General features: G+C 45.9%; 1 protein-coding gene across 1 annotated transcript; it reads left to right on the top strand.

Annotated features, from left to right (window-relative positions):
* Positions 1 to 1,593: 1,593 nt before the first annotated feature.
* Positions 1,594 to 18,098, top strand: LOC311131716 (tissue alpha-L-fucosidase-like). The gene is made up of 8 exons (XM_084164822.1): positions 1,594 to 2,377; positions 6,916 to 7,050; positions 9,803 to 10,049; positions 11,996 to 12,072; positions 14,235 to 14,358; positions 14,985 to 15,175; positions 16,869 to 16,968; positions 17,177 to 18,098. Exons 1-8 carry the CDS (start codon positions 2,013 to 2,015, stop codon positions 17,312 to 17,314), a joined length of 1,377 nt encoding a protein of 458 aa, XP_084020948.1. The 5' UTR covers positions 1,594 to 2,012; the 3' UTR covers positions 17,315 to 18,098.
* The last annotated feature ends 2,159 nt before the right edge of the window (positions 18,099 to 20,257 follow it).

The following is a 20,257-nucleotide window of genomic DNA, read 5'->3' as shown; positions in this document are numbered from 1 at the left end:
CAGGAACTGTCTTGGTTGCATAGAAGCTAGCCTGACAGTATTCTTGCAGAACCTGCTTAGCTGGTGTTTTCAGTTCCTGATAGTCCTGAACCTCTGCAACAAGTCAGGTGACTATTTGCATTGTCCCCCCCCACCCCACCCCCTCTTTTAAGCTGCTGCTACTCTGTTTATTATCTATGCATAGTCACTTTAATAACTCTACCCACATGTACATATTACGTAAATTACCTCGACTAACCGGTGCCCCCTCACATTGACTCTGTACTGGTACCCCCCTGTATATAGCCTCCCTACTGTTAATTTATTTGACTGCTGCTCTTTAATTATTTTTTATTTTTTACATATCTATTTTTTTACTTAACTTTTTTTTTTCTTCTTAAAACTGCATTGTTGGTTAAGGGCTTGTCAGTAAGCATTTCACTGTAAGGTCTACACCTGTTGTATTCGGCGCATGTGGCAAATAACATTTGATTTGACTACCTCTATCTTTACACAAAATACTTTAAAAGGAACCCATTCAGCAGCAGGGTATTATGCTGGCAGCACAATCACAGATTACTAAATAATAATAAGAGTCCAGCAGGATATTAAGCTGGCAGCACAATCACAGATCACTACATAATAATAAGAGTCCAGCAGGATATTAAGCTGGCAGCACAATCACAGATCACTACATAATAATAAGAGTCCAGCAGGATATTAAGCTGGCAGCACAATCACAGATCACTACATAATAAGAGTCCCCCTGCAAAGACATGCAAAACTATTTGGTTTGTAGAGACCCCACTGAGTATTTCCCACCCCACTTTAGCTGAGACGGGTAGAAAAGCTCTCTCTACAAGCCAATGTACAGTATATCCCATATACTGTGTATTGCATTACACTGAATGGAGTGAGTGGAGTAAGCATACAGTAGTACTCATGTCTTAAAGTAATGATGGACTGTAATTTCTCTTCGCTTATTTCAGCTGTTTTTGCCATAATATGGACTTGGTCTTTTACCAAATAGGGCCATCTTCTGTATACCTAATAAAATACAGAAAAACCCTTGAATGAGTAGGTGTCTAAACTTTTGACTGGTACTGCATATTTGTTTTTTATTAAAAGTGAGTTTCTTTAAATATAACCTACACAATAGCTTTCAACATACCAATATTTGTGTAAACTTTCAAAAGAAATGCTGATAGAAATAATACAATATAAAATTATCCAGTTATTTTTTTCAAAGGTGTTTGCAATGCTGTGAAAAACAGTTGTACTAGTGCAAGGGTAGTCTTATTTGGAACAAAGGAAAATTCCGCGATCGTGCTGCCTGATAATATCCTGCTGCTAGGGGAATCGTAATGTTTTAAAGTATTTTGTGTAGAGGGATTTAGTCACCTGACTTGTTGCGATGTTTCGGCGGTTCAGGAAAAGCAGGAACTGAAAACACCGGCTAAGCAGGTTCTGCAAGAATACTGAAAAATGTATTATCTTCCCTATAGGCCGAATGTACCTATAGGCTAACACACACCTGTTTATGTGAATTTTACAATGACTGAATTGTAGGTAGTCATCACTACTTACCCAACTAGTTATATGTTCCTCATTTCCATACAAAGTGATTGTCTTTGTTTGTGCTGCTGGCAGACTACTATGCCGCGTTCATATGCTAGTCGGAACTAGGAAACTCGGAAATTTCCGATTTGCTGATTCGTTGAACGTGTTTAAATACAACCAGTTAGCAAGTCGGAATTATCCGAGTTTCCTAGTTCCGACTAGTATCTGAACGTGGCACTAGTCTTTAAATTAAAACTAGACAATTTCCTCTACGCCAACAACAGGGAGTGAACAGTTTGGAATCACGAGGTGTGGATTTGTGACTACGCCAATAAATGGCAATATCCATCCGGACCTTCTCAAATAGTACTTAAGGACCCCTGCAACAGGGCATCATTACAAAGCAGATGTAAGGGATATGCCATCGCCTGCCTTACTTCATCAACTTTTAGTTATTTCTTAAAGAACAGAAAATGGCGACAACGACCTTGATTTTGAGGAGTTTGCTAGTATTCGCAGTGGTTGCAATCTCGCCGGGAAATGGAGCGCGATACGCGGCCAATTGGACAAGTATCGATTCCCGGCCACTACCAGTGTGGTACGACGAGGCGAAGATCGGGATTTTCGTTCACTGGGGGGTATTCTCCGTTCCCGGGTACGGCCAGTTCAGCGAGTGGTTCTGGTATTGGTGGAAAGGCGCACAGAGAGCGGCCGAGGTTGGGTTTATGAAGAAAAACTACCCCCCGGATTTTAAATACGCAGATTTCGCGCACGATTTCAAAGCGCAGTTATTCGACCCTGATGAGTGGGCTGATATTTTTGAAGCTTCTGGAGCCAAGTAAGTTTCAAACTGTTTATTTGTTAGATAATTGCTTCTAATTCATTAATCTAGGCTACTCAACACAGAGCACACGAGCGCAATGTATTCACTGGCGATTTTGGCATGTAAATCTTGGTGGCGCAAACTCAAAACCATATATATATATATATTCATGCCAGCAAAGCCACAACACTAAACACTACATTAATTGGACTATAACGGTGACAAACGGTGCCCACAAACTGTTAGGGCCAACATAACGCTGTCCCAACACCTTTCCACTGTTCCACCAGCGGAGCCTTGTCAGTTCATTCAGCCTCATTTACTGCCTTAAAAACATGGCTGATATGGCTGACTTGCATAAACAAATGTGGTTTCTACTGACAACTGAGATGCACAAACTATGGCATGAGGGGACGACGACGAGCGGATAAGAGGCAATCCGTAATTTTATTAAGACATTAATGGACGAGCGAGGACGGACATAAAGTTAGTCAATATAACTATTTGTTAAGCACTTTTTAAAAGTACGGCGACAGAATTCAGAGCATGGGCCGTTCTTACAGTGTTCTCCCGGTACACCAAGTCAGAACCGTAGGATAAATAAAGGGGCATATAAGCAGACAATGAAAGCTCTTACAATATTCGATGATGATGACTTTCTCTAAAACAGGCTATAGGCTACATGTGCACCATCAAGTCAGAACAGTGGGCTAAATTATGAGGGGAAAAGGTACCAAATTATTAGGGTGAGGCACATGGGCTACTAACGGCTTACTACACTTTTTTTTTTTTGTCATTTAGCAGACGCTCTTATCCAGAGCGACTTACAGGAGCAATTAGGGTTAAGTGCCTTGCTCAAGGGCACATCGACAGATTTTTCACCTAGTCGGCTCGGGGATTAGAACCAGCGACCTTTCGGTTACTGGCACAACGCTCTTAACCACTAAGCTACCTGCCGCCACTGTAGCTAAGAAAGTATTACTTTCTTAGCTACAGTATGTCACAAAAATGAGTACACCCCTCACATTTTTGTAAATATTTAAGTATATATTTTCATGTGACAACACTGAAGAAATGACACTTTGCTACAATGTAAAGTAGTGAGTGTACAGCTTGTATAACAGTGTACATTTGCTGTCCCCTCAAAATAACACAACACACAGCCATTAATGTCTAAACCGCTGGCAACAAAAGTGAGTACACCCCTAGGTGAAAATGTCAGTTACAGTCAAAAGTTTTAGAACACCTACATATACGTCATTTAGCAGACGCTCTTATCCAGAGCGACTTACAAATTGGTGCATTCACCCTATAGCCAGTGGGATAACCACTTTACAATTTTTTTAATTATTTTTTTTAAGGGGGGGGGGGGTAGAAGGATTACTTTATCCTATCCCAGGTATTCCTTAAAGAGGTGGGGTTTCAAATGTCTCCGGAAGGTGGTGAGTGACTCCGCTGTCCTGGCGTCGTGAGGAAGCTTGTTCCACCATTGGGGTGCCAGAGCAGCGAACAGTTTTGACTGGGCTGAGCGGGAACTATGCTTCCGCAGAGGAAGGGGAGCCAGCAGGCCAGAGGTGGATGAACGCAATGCCCTCGTTTGGGTGTAGGGACTGATCAGAGCCTGAAGGTACAGAGGTGCCGTTCCCCTCACTGCTCCATAGGCAAGCACCATGGTCTTGTAACGGATGCGAGCTTCAACTGGAAGCCAGTGGAGTGTGCGGAGGAGCGGCACATTCAAGGGTTTCTTTATTTTTTTTAAACCATTTTCTACATTGTAGAATACTAGTGAAGACATCAAAACTATGACATAACACATGGAATCATGTAGTAACCAAAAAAGTGTTAAACAAATCAAAATATATTTTATATTTGAGATTATTCAATAAGTGAATGCCCTGAATGACGGGTCTCCACTGCCACAAAGTCACAGTCCTGAATGTGGTGGACGTGTTGTTGCCTACCCTCACCACATGGGAGAGGCCTGTCAGGAAGTCCAGGATCCAGTTGCAGAGGGAGGTGTTCAGTCCCAGGGTCCTTAGCTTAGTGATGAGCTTGGAGGGCACTATGGTGTTTGAACGCTGAGCTGTAGTCAATGAACAGCATTCTCATGTTTGGTGTTCCTTTTGTCCAAGTGGGAAAGGGCAATGTGAAGTGCAATATAGATTGCATCTGGGATGATGGTGTTGATGTGAGCCATGACCAGCCTTTCAAAACATTTTAATGGCTACAGATGTGAGTACTACGGGGTGGTAGGGATTTAGACGAGTTCACTGCAATTTTAAAATGTGGGTCAAGGGAAATAAAAGTGTTATCAGTTTTTCAGGGGCGAAGGACACTGGCCTTTTCTCAAATAGATTTACGCAACTCCTGCATCCTCTCTCCTCCATCCTCTCTGGCCTCCTTTTGGAAAAGGTCAAAGGTAATTCAGGAGAGGCGGCGAGGAGAGGGAAAGTGGACGGAAATGTCCTTGTATGAAATGAGACTCGTTGTGCAAGACATTTTATAGATAAAAGGTTTTATTGTATCGTTTTAAAATGTTTGCATTTGGGGTGTGAACGTTTAAACATTAACACGCTTAAAGGAAATTGGGATCCTTGAGGTAAAGAAAAATCTATGATGGGCTCTGCTTTGCTGAAGTTGCGAGACAATGAATTTGCAAAATACAGCATTCCATTGTGAGATGCAGCTTTTGATTGCTGATGGAGGGGCCTAGTGCACGGTTCTAACACCGGCTGCCTGGTGGCCGACCTGCCTATACTGTGCCCCTCCCGTCTCTCTCCGTCCCTGGCTAGCTAGCTATGAAAGATGTGAGTGTTTGATTCGTTTCCGTACTTCCGAGAACACAGTCTCCTCCATTCCAAAAATACAGAATCTTAGGATTCGATTCCTAGCGGAAGATATTTTATTTCTACTAAATGTCACTGTGTTTAACAAACTTTAAAGGGCTTTTTTAGGAGAGAGAGTGTCAGAAGCGGCATTCCTTTATAGAATGCCCGTTCAGTGGCTCGTCTAAACTATCTCCAGGGAAAGTTTCGTGTCGGCATTTAAAAAGCTGTAGTGTACCCTTTGAGACAAACAAACATGCCGTAGCCGAGGCGGTAGATGTAACTTCATCGCCCGACCCTAACGGTCATACATATGCAATAGGACCATTATTTTTGTATTGTGACATTTTATATTTTTCTCTTAGCGTTTTTAACAGAAAATTGTCCATTTGTCACATCCTTAGGTTGCTTTTTTTTTTTCCCTTCGAGAAAACAGCTGATTCAAAAGAAGCGTGGCAGATTTCAAAACTCTTACGATACACTTGTGCTTCCTCGCCAAACGGAGGTTTGCCTACTAACTAACACACTCCTCGACCGCTTATCGGTTTCCGGGTCTCGGAGGAGAGAGGACAGACTTTTGCCCAAACGAGAACGCCACTGTCTACCGGAGTCCTAGCTAGCTAGCTACCGGTGTCGCCCCTGCCTGCTGTGTACCGGCGTCCTAGCTAGCTAGCTACCGGTGTCGCCCCTGCCTGCTGTGTACCGGCGTCCTAGCTAGCTAGCTACCGGTGTCGCCCCTGCCTGCTGTGTACCGGAGTCCTAGCTAGCTAGCTAGCTACCGGTGTCGCCCCTGCCTGCTGTGTACCGGAGTCCTAGCTAGCTAGCTAGCTACCGGTGTCGCCCCTGCCTGCTGTGTACCGGAGTCCTAGCTAGCTAGCTAGCTACCGGTGTCGCCCCTGCCTGCTGTGTACCGGAGTCCTAGCTAGCTAGCTAGCTACCGGTGTCGCCCCTGCCTGCTGTGTACCGGAGTCCTAGCTAGCTAGCTAGCACACAGTGTCCTTTGCTCCCTTCATATATCGTCATTTTTCGCTCCCGCCTGCCGAACACCTGCCCTCACCATAGTTAATAGTGCCCGACAGATGGGGGAGAAGAATACTAGCTAGCTACGGGTGTCACCCAGCCTCTCCTTCTTCTGTGTGGTTTATCGGTGGTTGGCATCCAACATTATGGTGCATTACCGCCACCTACTGTACTGGAGCTCCCCCTCCCCCTCCCCCTCCTCCCCCTCCCACCTGTGTACCGGAGTCCAATAGAAGTATATAGAGAGGTTCCTGCAGATGCAGGAATGTCCACATGCAGGAAACGCCCTGAATTTACACCCTTCTCCCTATTTCTACAATTTATCTTTTAAAAATCAGAGTTTAAACAACCTTAACCACACTGCTAACTTTATGCCTGACCCTAACCTTAATTGAAGACTCAAAAAGCAACAAAAAAAATCTTGCATTTTTACCATATAACCAATTTTTTTACATTGTGGCTGTTGTTACTAGTGACAACCATGTTTTACCATAGGAAAATATAATGCACTGAAGCTGTAGGCTATTATTATAAATTGTAGTGAAAAGTTTAAATGGGCTTAGTGATAGCCAGGTTTATGTCCACAACAGTTGATCGTCAGTGGGGGGGTTTAAGTGTGAGTGCGTGTGCATTCATTTGTGTGTGTGTGTGTGTGTGTGCGCGCATGCACAGTGCCTTCATTTCTGTGTATGTTAATGTCATTGCCAGGTACGTGGTGTTCACAGCCAAGCATCACGAGGGCTTCTGTAACTGGCCGTCTGCAGACTCCTGGAACTGGAACTCAGTGGATACTGGACCACACAGAGACCTGGTGGGAGACCTGGCAGCTGCCATACGCAAGAGGTAGGACACGGGTGAAGTTGCCCCAAACACTGATCTTGCTTCAGTTTATCCCACTAATGGTTAAGGTTAGGATTGGGTGATCCTAGATCTGTACCTTAAGGGAAACTTCACCCCGGCGCCGGTAGGTCAGACAGGAGTGGCAAATCTTATCATTCCAAAGAGGGCCGGTGTGGATGCAGGCTTTTAGAAATATGCATTTCACATTTCCAAGCGGCTCTTTCACCACCAATACATGACTGTGTTCCCCTGGATCAGGAAACTGGTTTGGAAACCAAGGCCTGTGTTCTCTAAGCTTCTCAGACTATCTAGGTTCTAGGATCAGTGTTGACTTAAAGTGGGGGGGGGGGGGGGGTGACCTGACCTGACCTGATCCTAGAACAGCACAGGGGAGGGGGGGGGGGGGGGGGGTGACCTGATCCTAGAACAGGGGAGGGGAGGGGAGGGGGGGGGGGGGTGACCTGATCCTAGAACAGGGGAGGGGAGGGGAGGGGGGGGGGGGGGGGGGTGACCTGATCCTAGAACAGGGGAGGGGAGGGGAGGGGGGGGGGGGGGAGGGGAGGGGGGGGGAGGGGGGGGGAGGGGGGGAGGGGAGGGGAGGGGACCTGATCCTAGAACAGCACAGGGGAGGGGAGGGGAGGGGAGGGGGGGGGGGGGTGACCTGATCCTAGAACAGCACAGGGGAGGGGAGGGGGGGAGACCTGATCCTAGAACAGCACAGGGGAGAGGAGGGGAGGGGGGGGGTGACCTGATCCTAGAACAGCACAGGGGAGGGGAGGGGAGGAGGGGGAGGGGGGGGTGACCTGATCCTAGAACAGCACAGGGGAGGGGAGGGGAGGAGGGGGAGGGGGGGGTGACCTGATCCTAGAACAGCACAGGGGAGGGGAGGGGGGGGAGGGGGGGGTGACCTGATCCTAGAACAGCACAGGGGAGGGGAGGAGGGGGGAGGAGGGGAGGGGAGGGGGACCTGATCCTAGAACAGCACAGGGGAGGGGAGGGGAGGGGAGGAGGGGAGGGGGGGGGTGACCTGATCCTAGAACAGGGGAGGGGAGGGGAGGGGGGGGTGACCTGATCCTAGAACAGCACAGGGGAGGGGAGGGGAGGGGAGGGGGGGGGGTGACCTGATCCTAGAACAGCACAGGGGAGGGGAGGGGAGGGGGGGGGGGGGGGGGGGAGACCTGATCCTAGAACAGCACTCCTACTCTGAGACTCTTTGTGAATACGGGCCCTGGTTGGTGGATTGAATCTCAGGTCATAACAGTTCACATACGTCACAGGAGGTTGGAGACACCTTAACTGGGGAGGATGGGCTCGTTGTAATGGCTGGAGTGGAATGGTATCAAATACACCTTAACTGGGGAGGATGGGCTCGTTGTAATGGCTGGAGTGGAATGGTATCAAATACACCTTAACTGGGGAGGATGGGCTCGTTGTAATGGCTGGAGTGGAATGGTATCAAATACACCTTAACTGGGGAGGGTGGGCTCGTTGTAATGGCTGGAGTGGAATGGTATCAAATACACCTTAACTGGGGAGGATGGGCTCGTTGTAATGGCTGGAGTGGAATGGTATCAAATACACCTTAACTGGGGAGGATGGGCTCGTTGTAATGGCTGGAGTGGAATGGTATCAAATACACCTTAACTGGGGAGGATGGGCTCGTTGTAATGGCTGGAGTGGAATGGTATCAAATACACCTTAACTGGGGAGGGTGGGCTCGTTGTAATGGCTGGAGTGGAATGGTATCAAATACACCTTAACTGGGGAGGATGGGCTCGTTGTAATGGCTGGAGTGGAATGGTATCAAATACACCTTAACTGGGGAGGATGGGCTCGTTGTAATGGCTGGAGTGGAATGGTATCAAATACACCTTAACTGGGGAGGGTGGGCTCGTTGTAATGGCTGGAGTGGAATGGTATCAAATACACCTTAACTGGGGAGGATGGGCTCGTTGTAATGGCTGGAGTGGAATGGTATCAAATACACCTTAACTGGGGAGGATGGGCTCGTTGTAATGGCTGGAGTGGAATGGTATCAAATACACCTTAACTGGGGAGGGTGGGCTCGTTGTAATGGCTGGAGTGGAATGGTATCAAATACACCTTAACTGGGGAGGATGGGCTCGTTGTAATGGCTGGAGTGGAATGGTATCAAATACACCTTAACTGGGGAGGATGGGCTCGTTGTAATGGCTGGAGTGGAATGGTATCAAATACACCTTAACTGGGGAGGATGGGCTCGTTGTAATGGCTGGAGTGGAATGGTATCAAATACACCTTAACTGGGGAGGATGGGCTCGTTGTAATGGCTGGAGTGGAATGGTATCAAATACACCTTAACTGGGGAGGATGGGCTCGTTGTAATGGCTGGAGTGGAATGGTATCAAATACACCTTAACTGGGGAGGATGGGCTCGTTGTAATGGCTGGAGTGGAATGGTATCAAATACACCTTAACTGGGGAGGATGGGCTCGTTGTAATGGCTGGAGTGGAATGGTATCAAATACACCTTAACTGGGGAGGATGGGCTCGTTGTAATGGCTGGAGTGGAATGGTATCAAATACACCTTAACTGGGGAGGATGGGCTCGTTGTAATGGCTGGAGTGGAATGGTATCAAATACACCTTAACTGGGGAGGATGGGCTCGTTGTAATGGCTGGAGTGGAATGGTATCAAATACATCAAACGCATGGTTTCCATATGTTTGATTCCATTCGCAGCCTCCACTGACATACATATATTCTGTTTCAACAGGAAGGGACTGCACTTTGGCCTGTACCACTCCCTGTATGAGTGGTTCCATCCACTGTACCTGAAGGACAAAGCTTCCGGGTTCAAGACCCAGGACTTTGTCTTCCGGAAGGCTCTTCCTGAGCTGGTTAACCTGGTGATGACCTATGAGCCGGAGCTGATCTGGTCCGATGGGGATTGGGAAGCTCCGGACACCTACTGGAACTCAACAGAATTCCTGGCCTGGCTTTACAACGACAGTCCTATCAAGGTGAGCGAGAGTGTCCCAAATGATACCCTATTCCCCTTCTGTAGTGCACTACTTTAGACCAGGACCAATAAGGATATGACAAATGATTGACATTAACTTTTACCAGTTGTCAAGGTGTCATGTGACAAGTGTCACCTGAACTAATTGTGCGTATTGTTATTGTGGGGGTGGAGTTTGTCATATATATACAGTGAGGGGAAAAAAGTATTTGATCCCCTGCTGATTTTGTACGTTTGCCCACTGACAAAGAAATGATCAGTCTATAATTTTAATGGTAGGTTTATTTGAACAGTGAGAGACAGAAAAACGCATTTCAAAAATGTTATAAATTGATTTGCATTTTAATGAGGGAAATAAGTATTTGACCCCCTCTCAATCAGAAAGATTTCTGGCTCCCAGGTGTCTTTTATACAGGTAACGAGCTGAGATTAGGAGCACACTCTTAAAGGGAGTGCTCCTAATCTCAGCTTGTTACCTGTATAAAAGACACCCGTCCACAGAAGCAATCAATCGATCAGATTCCAAACTCTCCACCATGGCCAAGACCAAAGAACTCTCCAAGGATGTCAGGGACAGGATTGTAGACCTACACAAGGCTGGAATGGGCTACAAGACCATATACAGGCCCGTCTGAAGTTTGCCAATGAACATCTGAATGATTCAGAGGCGAACTGGGTGAAAGTGTTGTGGTCAGATGAGACTGAAATCGAGCTCTTTGGCATCAACTCAACTCGCCATGTTTGGAGGAGGAGGAATGCTGCCTATGACCCCAAGAACACCATCCCCACCGTCAAACATGGAGGTGGAAACATTATGCTTTGGGGGTGTTTTTCTGCTAAGGGGACAGGACAACTTCACCGCATCAAAGGGACGATGGACGGGGCCATGTACCGTCAAATCTTGGGTGTGAACCTCCTTCCCTCAGCCAGGGCATTGAAAATGGGTCGTGGCTGGGTATTCCAGCATGACAATGACCCAAAATACACGCCCAAGGCAACAAAGGAGTGGCTCAAGAAGAATAACATTAAGGTCCTGGAGTGGCCTAGCCAGTCTCCAGACCTTAATCCCATAGAAAATATGTGGCGGGAGCTGAAGGTTCAAGTTGCCAAACGTCAGCCTCTAAACCTTAATGAATTGCAAAGAGGAGTGGGACAAAATCCCTCCTGAGATGTGTGCAAACCTGGTGGCCAACTACAAGAAACATCTGACCGCTGTGATTGCCAACAAGGGTTTTGCCACCAAGTACTAAGTCATGTTTTGCAGAGGGGTGAAATACTTATTTCCCTCATTAAAATGCAAATCCTTTTATAACATTTTTGACATGCGTTTTTCTGGATTTTTTTGTTATTCTTTCTCTCACTGTTCAAATAAACCTACCATTAAAATTATAGACTGATCATGTCTTTGTCAGTGGGCAAACGTACAAAATCAGCAGGGGATCAAATACTTTTTTCCCTCACTGTATACAGGGGGTAAAGTTCTCCGCCCTGCGACGGATTTCCTGCCTATATATATATATATATATATATATATATATATATATATATATATATATATATATATATATATATATATATATATATATATACAGTATCAGTCTCACAAGATGCACCTGGTCACATTTTAGATCAGGTGACTCATGTCACAACTAGATACGAGAGAACTCTCACCTTTTTTGGTTCTTGTTTTTTCTTTTTGTCTGAACCGGTTAAGACAAAGGTTGTCTTGTAAATATTAACTAGACTACAGCTCCTTGTTAACCCAGAGGTTGTCTTGTAAATAGAAACTAGACTACAGCTCCTTGTTAACCCAGAGGTTGTCTTGTAAATATAAACTAGACTACAGCTCCTTGTTAACCCAGAGGTTGTCTTGTAAATAGAAACTAGACTTCAGCTCCTTGTTAACCCAGAACAACACTGACCATTGTTTTCATTCTAATTCCCCAGGACTTTGTGGTGGTCAATGACAGATGGGGGAATGGTTGTTACTGCAAACATGGTGGCTACTATAACTGTGAAGACAGGTATACTGTCCTCTAGCACCAACACTGAACCTCGGCTCATAGCCCCCAGCCACTTCTATTACATGTTGGTCATTTAGCCGATGTTGTTATCCAGAGCCCCTTGGTATTACAGTCGGTGCATTCATACTAAGGCAGATAAGACAATCACCCTGGTGTACAGTACCAGTCCAAAGTTTGGACACACCTACTCATTCAATGATTTTTTTCAGGACTGTGACTTTGTGGCAGTGGTGACTCGTAATTCAGGGCAGAGCCTGTTTAGCACAAAAAAATAATTATATATATATTTCACTCACTACCACTGGTCAAAAGGGTTTTTCTTTATTTTTACTATTTTCTACATTGTAGAATAATAGTGAAGACATCAAAACTATGAAATAACACATATGGAATCATGTAGTAACCAAAAAAGTGTTAAACAAATCAAAATATATTTTATATTTGAGATTCTTCAAATAGCCACCCCTTGCCTTGGCAGCTTTGCACATTCTTGGCATTCTCTCTACCAGCTTCACCTGGAATGCTTTTCCAACAATCTTGAAGGAGTTCCCACATATGCTGAGCACTTGTTGGCTGCTTTTCCTTCACTCTGCGGTCCGACTCATCCCAAACCATCTCAATTGGGTTGAGGTCAGGGGATTGTGGAGGCCAGGTCATCTGATGCAGCACTCCATCACTCTCCTTCTTGGTAAAATAGCCCTTACACAGCCTGGAGGTGTGTTGGGTCATTGTTCTGTTGAAAAACAAATGATAGTCCCACTAAGCCCAAACCAGATGGGATGGCGTATCGCTGCAGAATGCTGTGGTAGCCATGTTGGTTAAGTGAGCCTTGAATTCTAAATAAATCAGACAGTGTCACCAGCTAAGCACCCCCACACCATAACACCTCCTCCTCCATGCTTTACGGTGGGAACTACACATGCGGAGATCATCCATTCATCCACCCCGCATCTCACAAAGACATAATAATAATAATATAATAATAATAATAATAATAATAATAATAATAATAATAATAATAATAATAATAATAATTGGTCATTTAGCAGACGCTCTTATCCAGAGCGACTTACAGGAGCAATTAGGGTTAAGTGCCTTGCTCAAGGGCACATCGACAGATTTTTCACCTAGTGGGCTCGGGGATTAGAACCAGCGACCTTTCGGTTACTAGCACAACGCTCTTAACCACTAAGCTACCTGCCGCCCGGTTGGAACCAAAAATGGCGGTTGGAACCAAAAATCTCCAATTTGGACTCCAGACCAAAGGACACATTTCCACCGGTCTAATGTCCATTGCTCGTGTTTCTTTGCCCAAGCAAGCCTCTTCTTATTGGTGTAGTGGTTTCTTTGCAGCAATTTGACTATGAAGGCCTGATTCACGCAGTCTCCTCTGAACAGTTGATGTTGAGATGTGTCTGTGACTTGAACTCTGTGAAGCATTTATTTGGGCTGCAATTTCTGAGGCTGGTATCTCTAATGAACTTATCCTCTGCAGCAGAGGTAACTCTGGATCTTCCATTCCTGTGGCGGTCCTCATGAGAGCCAGTTTCATCATAGCGCTTGATGGTTTTTGCGACTGCACTTGAAGAAACTTTCAAAGTTCTTGAGATTTTCCAGATTGACTGACCTTCATGTCTTAAAGTAATGATGGACTGTTGTTTCTCTTTACTTATTTGAGCTGTTCTTGCAATAATATGGACTTGGTCTTTTACCAAATAGGACTATCTTCTGTATACCACCCCTACCTTGTCACGTCACAACTGATTGGCTCAAACGCATTAAGGAAAGAAATTCCACAAATTAGGGGTGGTATAATTAATTGAAATGCATTCCAGGTGACTACCTCATGAAGCTAGTTGAGAGCATGCCAAGAGTGTGCAAAGCTGTCAAGGCAAAGGGTGGTTACTTTGAAGAATCTCAAATCTCAAATATATTTTGATTTGTTTAACACTATTTATTTTTTGTTACTACATGCTTGGTACTGTATATACTGTACAGTGTGGCTATAGCTCCACCTAGTCCTCTGATTGGGTGGAGTTTGGTTTATGTTGAATTTACCTAGACTTATGTAGGATCTACATACATTTGGTAGGATATCAGACTTGCAGCCATGTTTCCTGTTTAGCGCCATACCTGAAACAGTGGGACGTTTTCTCTTTCAGGTTCACTCCAGGCTCTCTGCCCGGCCACAAGTGGGAGAAATGCCAGTCCATCGACAACCGCTCCTGGGGTTACCGTAGAAACATGAAGCTCATCGAGCTGATGGACCTGCCCACCATCATAGAGGTCAGGGGTCACAGGAAGTGAAGTCATACTGTGGGACGAACACAGCTGGGGCGATGCCGCGTTCAAAACAACTGGGAACTCTGAAAAATACGAGGTCAAATCATGACGTCAGTGATCTTCAGGTCGGAGCTCTAGAAAGAGGCCCTAGTTGGAAATCCGAGTTGGATGAACGTTCAAACGATTTTTCCCCAGTTGGAGCTCGTTGTATTGAACGCACTGAGGTCGGAAGTCTGAGATTTCCGAGTTCCCAGCTGTTTTGAAGGACATGGTGTGTGTGTGGTTAGTTACTGCTTGTGTAAACTGAGTTGGTACTAGTTTCAGACTTAGTGTACACATCCAATAACTTGCAGGTGCTGGGTAAAATAAACTCTTGAAATAAAGATAGATACCCCCATTCATCAGTGTGCAGGTATCCATCTTCATTTCATAAAGAGTTTTCACTAACGTGATGAATGTGGCTGTGTTTTTATGTCATAAACTGAGTTTTCACTAACTTGGTAAAATCTGTTTGACAGCTCTCCCCTGTATCATGTCTTGGTAGTGTGTGTGTGTGTGTGTGTGGTGGGGGGGGGGGGGGGTAGCTACTGCCTGTTTCAGTAAGCATCACAGTGCTTTTGTTTCATCAGGACATGGTGTATGTGGTGGCCCTGGGGGGTAACTACCTGCTGAACATCGGCCCCACGGAGGACGGCATGATCTCCCCTCTCTTTGAGGAGAGGCTGAGGGGCATGGGGGCCTGGCTGGGGGTCAACGGAGAGGCCATCTACTCCTCCAAACCCTGGAGGATCCAGACCGAGAACGCCACCGTACCTGTCTGGTAGGAGGCTATACTATACAATACAATACAGTCTGGTAGGAGGCTATACAATACAATACAATACAATACAATACAGTCTGGTAGGTGGGACCAGACTGGTAGGGGTGATGGGTGATGGGACCAGACTGGTAGGGGTGATGGGTGATGGGACCAGACTGGTAGGGGTGAGGGGTGATGGGACCAGACTGGTAGGGGTGAGGGGGTGATGGGACCAGACTGGTAGGGGTGAGGGGTGATGGGACCAGACTGGTAGGGGTGAGGGGGTGATGGGACCAGACTGGTAGGGGTGAGGGGTGATGGGACCAGACTGGTAGGGGTGAGGGGGTGATGGGACCAGACTGGTAGGGATGAGGGGTGATGGGACCAGACTGGTAGGGGTGAGGGGGTGATGGGACCAGACTGGTAGGGGTGATGGGTGATGGGACCAGACTGGTAGGGATGAGGGGTGATGGGACCAGACTGGTAGGGGTGAGGGGTGATGGGACCAGACTGGTAGGGATGAGGGGTGATGGGACCAGACTGGTAGGGGTGAGGGGTGATGGGACCAGACTGGTAGGGGTGAGGGGTGATGGGACCAGACTGGTAGGGATGAGGGGTGATGGGACCAGACTGGTAGGGGTGAGGGGGTGATGGGACCAGACTGGTAGGGGTGAGGGGGTGATGGGACCAGACTGGTAGGGATGAGGGGTTTATGGGACCAGACTGGTAGGGGTGATGGGACCAGACTGGTAGGGATGAGGGGGTGATGGGACCAGACTGGTAGTGATGAGGGGGTGGTGGGACCAGACTGGTAGGGATGAGGGGGTGATGGGACCAGACTGGTAGGGGTGATGGGACCAGACTGGTAGGGGTGAGGGGGTGATGGGACCAGACTGGTAGGGGTGAGGGGGTGATGGGACCAGACTGGTAGGGGTGAGGGGGTGATGGGACCAGATTGGTAGGGGTGAGGGGGTGATGGGACCAGACTGGTAGGGGTGATGGGACCAGACTGGTAGGGGTGAGGGGGTGATGGGACCAGACTGGTAGGGATGAGGGGTTTATGGGACCAGACTGGTAGGGGTGAGGGGTGATGGGACCAGACTGGTAGGGGTGATGGGACCAGACTGGTAGTGATGAGGGGTTTATGGGACCAGACTGGTAGGGGTGAGGGGGTGATGGGACCAGACTGGTAGGGATGAGGGGGTGATGGGACCAGACTGGTAGGGGTGAGGGGGTGATGGGACCAGACTGAATGGCAGTAATGTCCTGAGGCATGATAGCGTTTCAGATGATCATAATCTTTGTCTGTCTGGTGAGAAGGCTGTAGAAATAGTTAACCTAAAGCAGCCTATATTGGGATTATGGATGGAAAATGACCTGGGAATTATTACATTGATTTCTAAACTGAAATGTGGAATCATTTATCAAACGTGGACAGGAATTACTACAGACGGGGCTTTTACTGCCATCTAGTGGACAGGCATTACTACAGACGGGGCTTTACTGCCATCTAGTGGACAGGCATTACTACAGACGGGGCTTTTACTGCCATCTAGTGGACAGGCATTACTACAGACGGGGCTTTACTGCCATCTAGTGGACAGGCATTACTACAGACGGGGCTTTTACTGCCATCTAGTGAAACTCTCATCCTAAGTCTTAAACAAGTCATGAGTGTGTATATATATATATATATATATCTATCCTTCCATAGGTACACCTCTAAGAACAACACAGTCTATGCCATACTGCTGGCATGGCCTTCCAAACTGCTGTTCAGCCTCGCAGCACCCAAAACCTCTGAGGCCACTAATGTAAGTATAGCAGACGTATTACTATGGTTCTTAGCAGTGTGTGTCTGTGTGACGTAATACTATGGTTCTTAGCAGTGTGTGTCTGTGTCTGTTAATTCTTATTGAAGATATCATGTGGATTCTGTCCAATAAGGTACACAGTTGTCACGGACAGCACCTTTTTATTTTTTATTTTATGCTAACTGAATATTACCGTCTCTCTTCTCAGGTCGCTATACTGGACAACCCGTCCGTATCTCTGAAGTGGGTATCGACGACACCAACCGGACTGGTGGTAGTCATGCCTGACAACATGCCAGTTTCCCCGGGCCGAGGCTGGGTCCTGAAACTAGAGGGAGTAGAGTGAGGAGGCAGTTTCCCCGGGCCGAGGCTGGGTCCTGAAACTAGAGGGAGTAGAGTGAGGAGGCAGTTTCCCCGGGCCGAGGCTGGGTCCTGAAACTAGAGGGAGTAGCGTGAGGAGGCAGTGAACGTAAAACTGTTTTGTTATTATACGTCAAGCGATTATGACTGTAAATGTTTAGTTTTAATATCAGCGGTTGAAATGTTATTTTTTAGGACATTGATACTAGTTGACGTGTGAGGCAGCTGAAGCCTAGCTGCCTGAATGTGCAATAGATATCGAGACACTGCAGAGCCGCTATCAACAATGGCCTCTTTATAAAGTGAGGGAAAATTGTGTTGTCTGAAGAGATGGCGTGAGAGGAGATGCGGTGTACAATTCAAGGCTATCTTGGTTCGTGCAGGTGACTGTGACCTCCTCCTCAGACCAATTGGCTCTGGGAACCGAAAGGAGCATCTCAGTTTCAAGGTCCCAGCTTTGAGAGAAGCCTCGTGAGGTATCAGTCAGTCACATGCAGGAACCAACGTTAATAATGAATAATGTAAATCATGCTTATATGACTTCAGGTAGCACTATATAAGGACTGAAAGGGAACGCCCTAGAGAAAATATGGTAGACTGTATGTGTCAAAGTGATTGATGGGCTATTTATGTGTCCTGTGTTTGTCCTTTTAAGGACATCATGTCCGGATGTTCTCATGCTATCCAGTGAGTCCTTATGTAGCTTGATAGTGCAGCTGTTCCTTTGAAGTAAAGCACCTGTTTTGAAATAAAAAGTAATGTCCTGGTGATTTGAGGTGTTGTGTAGTGACCTTGTTGAACTGTTCAATGTGTTTGTGTAGTGAACTTATGGAGTTGCTGTGTAGTGAGTTTGTTGCCCCTTGTAGAATGAAAAGGTAATTTCCGGGGGGAAGGTCTGCCTGAGTATAAGGAAGTGTTAGACCTGTGAACACTACGAGCGACAAGATTTACCTAACTCTGGACATGACAAGATACAGTTGAAGTCGGAAGTTTACATACACTTAGGTTGGAGTCATTAAAACTCGTTTTTTCAACCACTCCACACATTTCTTGTTAACAAACTATAGTTTTGGCAAGTCAGTTAGGACATCTACTTTGTGCATGACACAAGTAATTTTTCTAACAATTGTTTACAGACAGATAATTTCACTTATAATTCACTATCACAATTCCAGTGGGTCAGAAGTTTACATACACTAAGTTGACTGTGCCTTTAAACAGCTTGGAAAATTCCAGAAAAATATGTCATAGGCTAATTGACATCATTTGAGTCAATTGGAGGTGTACCTACTTTACTTTACTTTACTTTATACTTTATTGTCCCCATGGGGAAATTTTGTTGCAGTGTCATGTACACATTTAAAGTGGCGTTAAATACAAAACAAGATTGACAATACAACTTTCAATAACAGTCACGCACCAATAAAAGTAGGAAATAAGAAATAAAACATTTAAAACATTTAAAACAAAGACTAGCCTGCTGGCCTTACGGGGTCAATGGGAACATTTGCCCGAGCTATTTAAGAGGGATATCACACCTGGCACAAATGATTGTCTCGTTCTATTTTTCCTGCTGAGGGGTGCCCTATACCTACGCCCAGAGGGGAGTAATTCAAAGTCCAAGTACAGGGGGTGACTTGGGTCTAAAATGATTTTGTGAGCCTTACGGAGGGCCCTGACCTTAAAGATCTCATCCAGGCCTGTCTGTTTGACTCCAAGTACCTTACTTGCTGTGGTAATAATCCTTCTCAGCATGTTTCTCTGACTGACAGTGGCATTGCCAAACCAACAAACAATACAAAAAGTTAAAATACTCTCAATAAAGGATTTGTAAAACAGAGTCAATATAGTACAGTCTATATTAAAAGAACCCAACTTTTTTAGAAAGTACAGTCTCTGTTGGCTCTTTTTGTAGATCTGGTCTGTACATTTACTCCACTGAAGCTTACTGTCCAAAAAGACACCCAGATATTTATATTCCTCTACAATTTCTATATTCTGGCCTCTGATAGATGTTGCAGAGGTAGGTGTTGTACGCTTCCTGAAGTCTATGCACATCTCTTTGGTCTTGTTACCTGTGGAAGTATTTCAAGGCCTACCTTCAAACTCAGTGCCTCTTTGCTTGACATCATGGGAAAATCAAAAGAAATCAGCCAAGACCTCAGAAAAAAAATTGTAGACCTCCACAAGTCTGGTTCATCCTTGGGAGCAATTTCCAAATGCCTGAAGGTACCACGTTCATCTGTACAAACAATAGTACGCAAGTATAAACATCATGGAACCATGCAGCCGTCATACCGCTCAGGAAGGAGACGCGTTCTGTCTCCTAGAGATGAACGTACTTTGGTGCGAAAAGTGCAAATCAATCCCAGAACAACAGCAAAGGACCTTGTGAAGATGCTGGAGGAAACAGGTACAAAAGTATCTATATCCACAGTAAAACGAGTCCTATATCGACATAGCTTAAAGGCCGCTCAGCAAGGAAGAAGCCACTGCTCCAAAACCGCCATAAAAAAGCCAGACTACGGTTTGCAACTGCACATGGGGACAAAGATCGTACTTTTTGGAGAAATGTTCTCTGGTCTGATGAAACAAAAATAGAACTGTTTGGACATAATGACCATCGTTATGTTTGGAGGAAAAAGGGGGCCGCTTGCAAGCCGAAGAACACCATCCCAACCGTGAAGCGCGGGGGTGGCAGCATCATGCTGTGGTTGATGGCAGTTGGTAACCAAATCAAAGATTTCAGTCTGCTTAAGGTAAGGACACAAACATTTTGTAATTTGGATGAACGATCTCTTTTTAAAATAGGGCTGGAATAAAATCCTGCTTGCTTTCCAGAATGGTTGGCCACCCCTGAGCTATGTGTCCTAAGTGATGGGTGTTTGAGAAATTCATTTTTTAAAATAAAAATAACATTTTAAATCAA

The sequence above is a fragment of the Coregonus lavaretus genome (genome assembly GCF_964263955.1).
Source record: "Coregonus lavaretus genome assembly, chromosome: 7".
NCBI classification, from domain to species: Eukaryota; Metazoa; Chordata; class Actinopteri; order Salmoniformes; family Salmonidae; genus Coregonus; species Coregonus lavaretus.
Note: the sequence above shows the minus strand (reverse complement) of the source record. Positions and strands in the feature narration are given on the sequence as shown.